This window comes from Pristis pectinata, chromosome 11, assembly GCF_009764475.1.
Source record: "Pristis pectinata isolate sPriPec2 chromosome 11, sPriPec2.1.pri, whole genome shotgun sequence".
Lineage (NCBI taxonomy): Eukaryota > Metazoa > Chordata > Chondrichthyes > Rhinopristiformes > Pristidae > Pristis > Pristis pectinata.
Window position 1 is genome coordinate 26,870,348 of NC_067415.1, and position 12,824 is coordinate 26,883,171.

Consider the following 12,824-nt stretch of genomic DNA (forward strand, 5'->3'; position numbering starts at 1 on the left):
GAAACAGAAATTTGGACTTGGATCATTACTTGCTTCCTTGAAGTTTACTGCATATAATAGATAAATTATATGACTAAATGATAATTTTGTTCTTTACCGTAAAATTGTCAGCAAGCATCGGTGAATAATCATTGCCCAGTTTAACAAAAATTACCACAAAATCTTGAAAACAGCAATTCCCACTTAGTTTCAGTGTAACTAAAGCTCTTCAGTGACCACACAGTCACCATATATTTGAAAACTTATTGTTGATTTTTAAGCCTTTTATGATCATCTTAATGAGGCCATGGCACCGACCATACCTCCTTTCAAAAAGGGTTGTTCTAATGTGTGCTTGAGTTGCTGATGATACACAACCTCTCCTGACGTAGAAGGTCAGATAAAATTAACAGAAAACCATTGAGAAAGGATTGGAGAAAAATTATGACCTTTCTTGTCATAATGAAAATTTGTTGATAACATGAAAGTAATGGTGTGTTGATTAAATTACATCAACAATATAGTTACATTTGTACAGGAGCACACTGAGTAATTTGTGGGAGCCATTGAAATTTGATATTGACAGGTTTCACTGTATCAGGTTGAATGTGGGGTCAAGCAAAGTATAATAGCAATAAGACTATAATCTATTCAGAATACTTGAAGAGACAGGGTAGTGTCCAGTTCATAAATCTCTCTAGATATTCACAAACTATATTAACAATAATTAACAACAGTATTTTGCATGTTAAAGTTGTATTATATTATTGCATGTTTTAATTGTAAAACTATATACTGCCCTACAAAATGTATTTGGACAATCCCTGTACAGTTAAGACCCAAATGTTAGGGAATGCTCTAGAACAACTGTGGACACTATAAAAAAACACATTCTTGCTATCCTAGGTGTCTCAACTTTACCCAAAATGGAAAAACTGAAGCAGCTCTCAGAGTTTCAAAAAGCTATCATTATTGACTATCACTTGTGTAAAAAGTCCACCCGTGAAATATCCAGAAGGACTGGAATACCAAAGTCATCTGTGAAGCTCATTATCAACAAATACAGGAAAAGACGCACTGTAGACAATAAATCCTGCTCGGAAAGAGCAAAGAAGGCCCATGGTGAAGCCCATCATTCCTCGAGGAAAAAGGTCAAACAAAATAGGAAAGTCAACCGTGGAAGCACATTAAGGTTCAGCAAGGACATGTGAATGCGGACCACTGTGCAGGCATGTGCAACATAGCAGCAAAACTGTCACTTGTAACACTGCTAAAACTGTGAAGTTCTGTTTTGAAACAAAAGCAAAGAAGGTGCATTCATTTGCTGAAGTGGGTACCGCAGAAGTGCAGAACTGAATCCAATAACCGCTCTGACACAAGCCTGAACACAGATTTGATACGCCTTATTTTTCTGTTGAATCTACAATTTACCATTCTTGAACTTGCAAACAGTTTGATCATGAGCAGAGAACTTCTAAAAGGAGGAGTTCTGAACATTAAAAACTGAAGATTCACACGCAACTGATGAACTTTGACAAAGAACACTTGTTTGTTGTTCATTCACAGTCTTTTGTTTTAATGTTGTAACATCTATCCTGAGGATTGTTCAAACACTTTTTGTAGGGCAGCATTCTTTTCTAGAGATTGCAGTATATATCTTCGCAGAATAATTAAAAAGTTCTATTTTTCTCACAAACATGAAAATCTATTGTAATGAGACAAACAGGATGGAACATGGATATACTAAACTGCAACAATGGTACTGTCTTCACTTAGGCTCTGAGCATGTGAATAAGGCCTTAGTATATAATTTATCAAAGTGCATAATTTTGATCTTATGGCTTTTGTTTGGCTTTTGGTTTTCTAATTAATTTGTTTTTACAGTAAAACCACATATATGTGAAAAGGCACTGCCCACTCAGAACCTTGATCTCTACCCACTGGGCAGCAAACAGACTCTGTCATGCACTGCCTATGGAATCCCCATTCCTAGAATTCTGTGGGTATGGCAACCTTGTGCCCAAAATAGTTCAAAAGCACAGTAAGTAAATTTACTTTTTTTTTTGTTTAACATTTATTTACATTGTAAAGTACTATTAACAGTATGGGTTAAGTGCAGGTTATTGGTTTACTTACATTTATTTAATTAAAAAGTCAGTGTTTAATATATATTTCATTATTGTAATTTCTTATGCCTTATGAATGTAGGTAGCCACAAATTGTGCCAAATGAATATTTTTATAAGTGCATGTATGCCAAACACAAAAATAAATGAAACAGTTTTAACTATTATAAAATCCTCAGGGCAGTTGGTGTTAAAAAGGACTAGATATTTTTGTTTACCTAAATAGGCTTTCTCACAATTTTAAATTATCAGAAATGAAATTCACATTATCTCCTCTGGTAAATACCATTTTAATCAGAAACTTCCATTGAATACCCTTTAAAGATCATCTACAAAGTATATTTAAATCTTTTTAGAGGCTGGTTCTCCTTTCTTCAAATCTCTTCCCCACTTTACTCTTATTTTTGCCTATTAGCTAATAAACATCTATCCAAAAGACTATTGGTAAGAATTGTGTTTGATTGGGATTTCTAATGGACAAAGCTTCACTCTTAGAAGCTGCTGGCAAGCTACCTATGGTAAGCACTTTCTGTTTGCACTTATGGTATTTTCAGGAGGCAAGTATTTAAAAAGGCCAAAGATTAATGTGAATCTCCTTTATTGTAGAGTTAATCATGGTTAAGCATTTATAAATTTTTATTTTCATTTTGTCTTTGTTTACTTTGATGCCACACTTTATCATTGATGCAACATATTCTAGTTTTTAAGTTTTTTATTACTTACCCTGTTTGATTAGGCTATGCACAGTTTAAAAACACTGAAATCTAATCTGCATAATTCCCTGTTCTGCCCATGTACTTAGAAAAGAAATTTTACACAGTACAATTGAGTTCACACAGAATAGAAATATACAACAGAAAAAAGTTAATGAAATATTCATTAGAGATTTTATGTTGTCCCTAAACAGACAACAGGGAAAGCAAAAGGCAATGCTTTGATGATTGTGACAGAGTATGTATGATTGATTTATAGAAACATTTGTTAGGACTTGCTGGTTTATTCAAGAACCATTATGAGAACTGGTATTTCATCCATTTCAATTTATGATTAGAAAAGCACAGAAATATCCTTTTGCAAATGTTGAATACCTACTTTCAAAGCTACAAAAATGTTCAGTGTGTAGACTTTGTAGGCAGGTTGAAGCATATTTAAAGGGAATGATTTCTACAGACTTTTCCCTTTCTAATGTGTTTATTCTTTCCATGGTATTTAATAATGATTTTACAGCCTTAATGTTCAATGATAAAAAGAGATTTTTGCTTTCTGCTGTGTTTCATTTTATAAGCTGTTTATTACTTAATTTAAATAAAGAGTCTTGTAATCCAATCCATGCCAATGTGTAACATTAATTTCAGTATTTTTATTTCTCACAAAAGTATCTCCCTCTGAACCATTACATTTAGTCATTGCATGTCTGATGGTAAATATTGCAGCTCTCATAATCTATTTTATTGAACTTTGTGAGCATGATGACATAAAGGAATTGATGATTTACCTGGTTATGTATGACTACATAAACAGATGCTTACCACTTTGTGTGGGGTGAGGAATGAGGTGGAACTGATTAGTACACAATCTTAGTGACATGGAATTGAACCTATCCAGATTTATAAAATCATTTGGTCATTGGGCTGTAAACCTCTTAGATGTTGTGATGCCAAACAGGTTTTTAGTAAATGGGGTCCCTCAGCAATTATTTGGTAATACTTCTTGATTATTTGATGGCCTTCTGCAAGTTGATATTTTTCAAAGTCCGATTCAATGAGGAGGCCTCGCGTTCAGTTAACACTGTTCCAGAAAATTGTTCTTGGTGTATCAAAGGTGTCAATTCTCTTCTTTACAGCATTGAGAATTGAGAAAGACAATTTCTGCAGATTCTTAAGTTTGGAAAATATTAAAATAACATGAAATATGCTGCATATTTATATTGCAACTCGAATAGGTCAATATGTTTCCAACAGCAACTATATCTATTACAGAGGCAGCCGTTACTTTCTTTCCATCTTTGTGACGGCAGAGGCCAAAACATGAGCTTCAATGGCAAGGCAGACTTTGGCCAATTCAATTCCTTTCATAGAGTATCAAGCAACAGCTGAGAGCACTGGATACAGCAAAGACTGTATAAGCCACGTCTCTTGCTTGTTATATTTATATAAAGCTGGGAACTTTTTGAGCAGATAGAAACTCCCTCAAATGGCAAAAGTAGAAATCAGCCTAGAAGATTTGGAAGTGGCTGTAAATTAGGTCAGTTTTAATCAAGTTACTTTAAATAACCCGTTTTAAATTTTGTTTCACTTTTATCCTGCATGGAAATCTAAACTGTCCAAGGAATGGTCTGCTCCATTAGGAAAGATAAAGCAAAATTTGTGAATGGATTGAATCTCATGTGCTTTTCTTTTTTGGTGAGACGTTCTTGGCTTTGCACTACATCCACTTCACAACTTTTTTCACTATGTGATGCAATGATCTGAGTACCTGCCAAAATCTAGAAGGAATTGCATGTAATATTGCACCATTGCTAGGAGTAACCTTGGTTGTGCTATATTTTTAGGCTTTGATGCATTGGTGCTGGCTTCTACTTCTTCACTTTGAAAGCTATTAGCATCAACTTTCAAACAAGTTACACTACTGATCATTGAAATGATACAGTATATTTCACTTCAACTTTGTATTGTGCTCCTGTAATTTCCTGAACAATTCCTCCAAAATTGGAAGGTTTTCTTCCTTTGTGTTTGTGGCATTAAACAGATCATCTTACTTACATGAGCAATAATTTACAGCTTGCAAGATTTTATCCATCACGGCCTGGAAAATCTTGGATGAAGATTTGACTCCATAGGATAACCTGTGTATGAATAAAGTCCTTTGTTTATGTTGCTAGTCATGTATTACAGTCTTCATCATCACTCATTGTACCCTGTTATACCAGAGGAGCTGTTCTTGAGCAGATGGCCATACCTTTTCAACAAATTTTTAATGTGTGACTTTGAAGTGTAAATGCTGAAAGCATTTCAGCCAGTCCTTTCCTATTAAAGTTGACCTGTCGTCATCGTTCATTACAATGGTGGGTGCCTTTATTTGCTATCTGTTGTGTTGAGGTGTATATTCCATTCAACCTAAGATGTGTTAAACCTTATTCAGATCAGTTTTCCAGCATGATGATGCTTTCCATCAAAGGTACCTGGCTGAATTTACAAAAGGAAGTGTATTAACTCATTATCAAACAATCTGCAGCAATACCTATATGCATGTTTGTTAATCAACACCTTTATTTGAAAGTGGCCCTTCAGCCCAACTTGTCCATGCTAACCAAGTTGTCTACTTCAGCTAGTCCCATTTTCCCTGCATTTGGCCCTTATCCCTCTAAACCTTTCTGATCCATGTACCTGTTTAAATGTTTTTTAAATGTTCTAATTGTACCCGCCTCTACCACTTCTTCTGGCAGCTCATTTCATATACCCACCAGCCTCCGTATGAAAAAGTTACCCCTCACACCCCTTTTAAATCTTTCCCCTCTCACCTTAAACCTATGTCCTCTAGTTTTAGACTCCCTTACCCTGAGAAAAAGACTGTGAACATTCAACTTATCTATGCCCCTCATGGTTTTATAAATCTCTATAAAGTCACCCCTCAGCCTCCTCCACCAGGTAAAAAAAAGTCCCAGCCTATCTAGTCTCTCCTTATAGATCAATCTGTTTCATAAGATTTTTACTGTGCCTCTGAACCAGGTATTGATCACATTTCATAGTATGAGAATAGTTTTGAACGTGTCATATGCTTTTGAACCAATTTCTGTCAGGAATATTGCTTCTAAGAACATACCCTTTTTTTCAACATATAAACTGAATGACTCTCAAGCTTGTTCATACATGGCTAACTTTAGATCTGGCCCATTGAGGCAGCTGTGCTATTACACCTCTATTCAACAGTGTCACAGCTAAATTTAGCTTAACTTCATATTACAATTAAATTTAGTGTGTGTTATAATCCAGTGACAGGTCAACCCTGCTGTTCCTTGCCACTGTGGCTTACGTTATCATCAGCACATGCAGAGAGCTTTGGCAAATTATTTTCCACAACAAGCAACCAGTTCTAGTGCTGCAATTCATCTAAAGTGTACTTTGTGAGAATCATTTACAATGTTCAAAAAAATCTTTCAACATCCTCATAAGCAATTACTAATGTCTTAATGAATGCATTAGGAATTAGTATGTATATCCAAAGGAGTAGGGGTTTATTTACAAGACACTACATGATCTATTTAAAAGATGAGACTTTAAGACTTTTAGATGACAGGCTGAAGCCAGAAAATGCTGTATAAATCATTGGTCAAGTCGCACTTGGGGTATTGTGTACAGTTCTGGTCACCACAGGAAGGATGTGGTAGCATTACAAACAGTGCAGAAGAGATTCACCAGGATGTTGCCCAGAAAAGCGGGCTTTGCTTATAAGGAGAAATTGTATAGGTTGGGTTTATTCTCACCGGAATGTAGGGAGCTGTGGGGTGACCTCACCGAGGTTTATAAAATGATAAGGGGCAGGGATTGGGTAGGTAGTCGGAGTCTTCAGGTGGGGGAGTATAAAACTAGAGGGCATAAGTTTAAAGTGAAAGGGGAGAAATTTAAAGGAGTTCCAAGAGACAAGTTTTTCACACGGAGGGTGGCAGGAATATGGAATGAGCTTCCAGAGGAAGAGGTAGAGGCAGATACAATTAGTATTTAAAAGGCATTTGGATTGGTATAATGATAGGAAGGGAGTAGAGAGATATGGGCCTAATGCAGGCAAATAGGATTAGCAAAGATAATCATAGTCTGCATGGACGAGTTGGGCTGAATGGCCCATTTCTGTATTGTACAACTTGATGACTTAAATTTCACCCTCTTTTAGTATATTAACTGTGTGCTAAGTGCTAAGTTTAGATCTAACACTATAGCAGAGGTTATCTTGGAGATGAGGTCAAATCTGGAGGGATGATGTGGGATGAAATCATGAAAAAATAGTGGTGGTGTGGCAGAAATGGTGGTGGGGGGAATTGTTTAATGACGCATGGCTCTCCCAGCAGATGTCCAACCTGAGCTTGGTAAATTGGTTTATTATTGTTACATGTACCAAGGTACAGTGAAAAACTTGTCTTGCATACCATTCATACAGATCAATTCATTACAACAGCACATTGAGATAGTACAAGGTAAAATGATAACAGAATGCAGAATAAAGTGGTACAGTTACAGAGAAAGTGCAGTGCAGGTAGACAATAAGGTGCACGGTCATCATGAGGTAGATTGTGAGGTCAAGAGTCCATCTTATCGTACTAGGGAACTGTTCAATAGTCTTATAACAGCTAGATAGAAGCTGTCCTTGAGCCTGGAGGTACGTGCTTTCAAGCTTTTGTATCTTCTGCCCGATGGGAGAAGGGAGAACAGAGAATGCCTGGGATGGTTGGGTCTTTGATTATGTTGGCTGCTTTACCGAGGTGGCGAGAAGTGCAGACAGAATCCATGGAAGAGAGGCTGGTATCTGTGATGTGCTGAGCTGTGTCCACTAGGCTTTCTACCTCCTTCCTATACTCCAACTCATCATTATTTAAGCTGAGGACCTAGTGACGTGGTGTCATGACAATAACCTTTCCCTTAATGTCAGTAAAACAAAAGAGCTGTTTGTGGTCAGGAGTGGGTCAATCATGCTTTATGGCTGCAGGTGATCCTGAGGCCCTTCAACCAGGGTATAATTTTCAATAAGTAAAATTGATGACCTTTAAATCTTGAAGGTTTTGCCATTTTCAGTGTGATGTACTCTTGCTGAATCATGTACCGGCTGTAAATTTCAACCTATTGATCCAATTTTTGGTGTTAAATAAATAATATGTGCCATGCATGTTGATGACAGGGAAATGATGTCATTAATGTGAGGAAGTACCTTTTCCAGTTTACTGTTGAGAAGGAGATCATCTGGAAACATGAAAATATTGCAAAGGCACAAAATCACATGCCTTGTGCTATTTTTCCATGAAGAGGCCAAAAGTGAATTTTCTGTAACCCAAGTTCCAGTCTGTGACAATGTTACGCTGTTGCAAGTTTGGCCTACCATATGTTTCTTCAGTCTAATAGGACACTATGGAATCAGGAAGGACAACGTGTTCCATGGCTAATATTACAACACAGTGAACCTAGATGGAGGCTTTTTTTTAACCATGAGAGGCATCACAGCTAAAGCCCACCCTGCAGTTTTGAGTAAGGATCCTTGATAGCAACCAAGAAAGAGATGTCTAGATAACTTTAGTTCTCTTTTGTAATAAAAAAGGATCACACTGAAGGTGTATTTTAGTTTCCTCACCATTTTGTTCACGTAAGCAAACAAGGAAGTAGGCAGATGAAAACGTTGTTAAAATTTGATGCCAAAGACCTACATTTTTAAATAATAATTGAAATGAAAAGCCAATGTGCTATGTGGAACAGGTGGAGAAGCTCATAAATATTTTCATTTGGCACCTTTAACAGTATAGGACCTGTTAAATGGGGCTTAGTTCCTTGGTGTCACTGGTGTTTGTAGAAACCAGGAGCAGACTAACTACTCCTCCCAGATTTTTCATTCACTTCCCTCACCAAGATTGTCTTCAAAACTATATTCCCAATGTCCACCCGGGCCTCTCCCCACCCCCGCCCCTCAGTACCACAGCTAATGCCTTTAAGGATCAACTCTGATTGGGTTCAATGAAGAAAATGCTGGATTCCCTCCAACCGCACCCCCACTTCCCCCCAGTCCATTGGAGAACTTTCTGTCAGTTCATATTGATCACATAGTTTGGTAGACAAATTCAAATGAGACCCAGCAATGAATTTGTTTTGGTCTTCTCACTGGTCTATTGTGTGGTCAGTCTATTCACTATTTGACCAAAGTAACCTGTAACTGAAAATCTGCTACAACCTGCCACATGAACCATAAGTTTTCAGAAATAAAAGTTAATATAGGAGCAAATTGAGTGACACTTGGGCTTTTAAACAGAAGTGTGGTAGAAACATTCTTGTACAAGCCATCATTGGAATTCAAATCTCTGCTCTGCTTTTATCTCAAGAACTGTTGAAGGCAAGCTGCAGTCTTTGGTATAACAGGAATCACTGACTTTAGATCAAATATTGAAACATACTTAATCAGAATCAAATTTGAAGGCATTAGAAGGAGAATGAATACTCCACAGGATGAATTTTGAATTCAGATAGACTCATTACTGTTTAGAGATTGTGACTCATATCCTAATTTAGAATTTATTTGAATTAACAGCCTTTGTGTGAGTTCCAATGCTACAAGGCAGTCATTAAACACATTGGCAGGCAGATAGCAATGGCCTTCTCCTGCATGGGCCATGGGAGTTTTCTTATCTTACTTTAGCAGAAGGTGCTACAAGTTTCCTGTGCAAAATCACAGTATATGCTGCTTTCCTCTTGTTGTTTTAGTTTCCTCCCCCAAGCAAGACCATTCCCAGCAGCGCAATTGTCTCTCACTCTTCAAATGCGGTGCAATGCACTTCCCTTAAGTGCCTGATTAGTGCTTGAGACTCAATCAATTCTAAACATTCCATCACAACCACAATGGTGACAAATATTTTTTCAAGGTTTAAGTTGCTATGACAGCCATGCCCTTTAACAGTGCCATGAGAAACTGGTAGTGGGATAAAATTAAATTGTGTTAAAAGTTTAACGGAAGTATTAATTTAAGTTCACAATTAACTTTCAGTATCATGATTGCATTCTGTCCAATATCCATTTTTTCCAACATTGATAAAATACTTAAATTATAAACCTTTCAGATGGTCAGATGATTTTTCGTGAAGTGACTACACAAGGAAAACAATGATTTCATAAGTGTCAGAAAGACTCAAATAGTCAATTAGAAATCTTTCCCTAAAGATGTTGGTGTACTCCAAGGCCCTGGGCACAAGTAACAAGAACCGCACAACTTTTGGCCCGAATTGAGCCTATGCTGTGGTCAGATTGGAGAACATCAGAGCAGAGAAGGCTGTGGGTTTAGGTGAGGGCAGTGACTGGAGACCAGCATATGTGCATTTGGGGGTATAGATCTGTGACTGGCAGTTGGGAGGAATGGATTAGGGACCAGCAGTGCAGGGATGGATCAGGGACTAGTTATTGGGAGTATGGAATGGGGACAAATTGCTGGGGGAATGGATTGGGGCCCAGTTGTTGGGGAGATGGATCAGGAACAGCTTGTTGCAGGATGGATCAGGGACCAGCAGTTACAGGGATGGAACCAGGATGATTGTTGTGGGACTGGATTGGGGATTGGTATTTAGGGGGATGGATCAGAGATTATTTGTTGGGGGGGGTGGGGGTGGAATGGATTGTGGACAGGCATAGAAGAGGGAATTAGAAAATTAGATAGTGGAAGGGACTAGGAAGTTGTCATTAAAGTGGGGGATTACAGGTGGGAGGGAGAGGAAATGGGTTGGAGGCCAGGGACCAGTAGATAGCAGATGGCTTGGTGCAATGAATGGATGGGTCCCTGAAGGGTAAAGATAAGTGTTTCACGTCTGTTCAAGTCTGGCACTGTGCTGAAACGACCATGTAGCCACAAGTGTGCCCTACGCTGGCTACTTCGAGAATAACATGGTCCAGGTCTGTCACCCTCCTACAAGGCCATTGTGTACGACCATCACAAACATACAAATTAGTAGGAATAAACCATTCAGCCTCTCAGACCTACTCCTCCATTCAATTAGATCACAGCTTATCTGATTGTCAGCTGAACTCTGCATTCCTGCCCACCCCCAGTAAACCTTTCACTTCCTAGTTTATCGAGAATCGTTCCAGTTCTGCATTAAGAATATTCAGGATTCTACTTCCACTGCCCTTTAAGGAAGAGCACTCCAAAGCTTCATGAATCTCTTAGAGAAAAAATGTCATCTCATTCCTGTCATAAACGGGTGACTCATTTTTAAATTGTGACCCCCAGTTCTAGATGCTCCCACAAAAGGAAACATCTCTAGATCCACCCTGTTAAGACCCTTCAGGATCTTGTATATTTTGATTAAGTCATCTCTCACACATTCTGACAGATATAAACTTAGTCCGTCAACCTTTCCTCATAAAACAACCAGTCCAACCCAGGTCTGAGTCCAGTAAACCTCATCTGGATTGCTTCAAACACATTAAAATCCTTAAATAAGAAGACTAATGTTGTACACAAAACTCCCAATCTCCAGATGTGGTTTGGCCAGCATTCTATACAAGTGGGTGAATTATGTTACCTCATGATTCCCTGATGTAGCAAGTGTGTTGGCGGTGGTATAAGGCTGACTCACACCTAAGAGTACCTCATTGAGTTTCTGGAGTGACTCAAAGTGATTTATAAACAGACATGGTCATATTTCATTATGGAAAAGTTTGATTTTCAGTTGCAGAAACTGACTAACTAGTGCATGCAATTGAACCTTGAGTACTGATCTTTGTTTTGGTATCAAGTACAGTTTCTTCTGGGATTCCCAAACTATTGATGTGATGGTGACAAGCTTCACATACTGGAGACACAGGTGACTGCAGATCTGGAGCCAAAAACAAACTGCTGGAGGAACTCAATGGGTCAGGCAGCAGTTGTGGAGGCAAAGGGATAATTGACATTTTAGGTTAAGACCCTTTTCCTCTATGGATGCTGTCTGACCCACCGAGTTCCTCCAGCAATTTGATCTTTGCTTCACAAGCTGCATTAGACATAGGTTTGAAATGAAGTACCAACAGTCACCTGCTCAATTAATCAATTAAAAAGATTGGATTTTTCTCATGTTCCTTTTCTGGCCTTATTACTTCACTTCAAGCTATATATCAATCCCTGTAAACAAAAAGTTAAAGGGAGATTGAGGTCAACATATAATCAATAGTGCTGCCATTATTTGATTTACAGAGAAAACAATTTACTTTACTTTAAAGAAAACATCCCAAGGAGTATAATGAAAAAAGATTGATATGGTGAATTTAGGCCTTTTCACCTAAAGCTTGGTCAAAGGTGATCATCATCAGGGAGAAGAATGATAGCAAGGGAGGAGGGCAGAGAGATTTTGGGAGGAAATTTAAGAGCTTTAGATTGCTGAAGGCACAACCACCAGTGATAGGGAAAAGGAAATTAGGGAGTAGAGGGTAAACAGGAGGGAGTGGCTGATGGCAAGGTAGTGCACAAAAAGGTCAGAATGAGGGATGCAAAGTCTGTGTAGGGAGATAATAGAACTATGGAAGGTGGAGGCCATGGAGTGATTTGAAGACATGGGCAAGAAATATAAATTTGAAATATTTATGGAATGGGAACCTGCATAACTCAAAAGCCTTATTGAAGAAATCAAAAAGTAAAGCATTGGGAAATTTGGGCATGGACTTTGAGAGGCAAGAAACATCCAAGGAACTAAGAGAAAAGGAAAATTGCAGACATTAGCAGTTTGTAGACATTAGGGGAATTTTGAAGAGGAGAGGAATAAAATCTGGTGAAAGACAGTATCAGAAGAAAGAGGAATAAAGTTATAGAAAGGAATATGCATTTACAAATGTCTTCATCAAACATGTTACAGGTATGATGAGACAATATTATGATACCTTAATATGCCAAGAAGCATCTAAAGTACAGGTTTGGCTAAATACTATATATTATCATCAAATTGTTTCTTGCTGCAGAAATTCCAGCAGAATGAGGGATCAACATAGAACACCTGCTTGAGAAGGGCACT

The 12,824-nt window shown here is 37.9% G+C and overlaps 1 protein-coding gene across 1 annotated transcript in view; it reads left to right on the top strand.

Moving 5' to 3' along the window:
* The window catches only part of flt1 (fms related receptor tyrosine kinase 1), a 129,420-nt gene that overhangs the window by 44,186 nt on the left and 72,410 nt on the right, over positions 1-12,824 (top strand). The window contains 1 exon segment of the mRNA XM_052026169.1: positions 1,864-2,020. Within this exon segment, the coding sequence (XP_051882129.1) occupies positions 1,864-2,020 (157 nt within the window).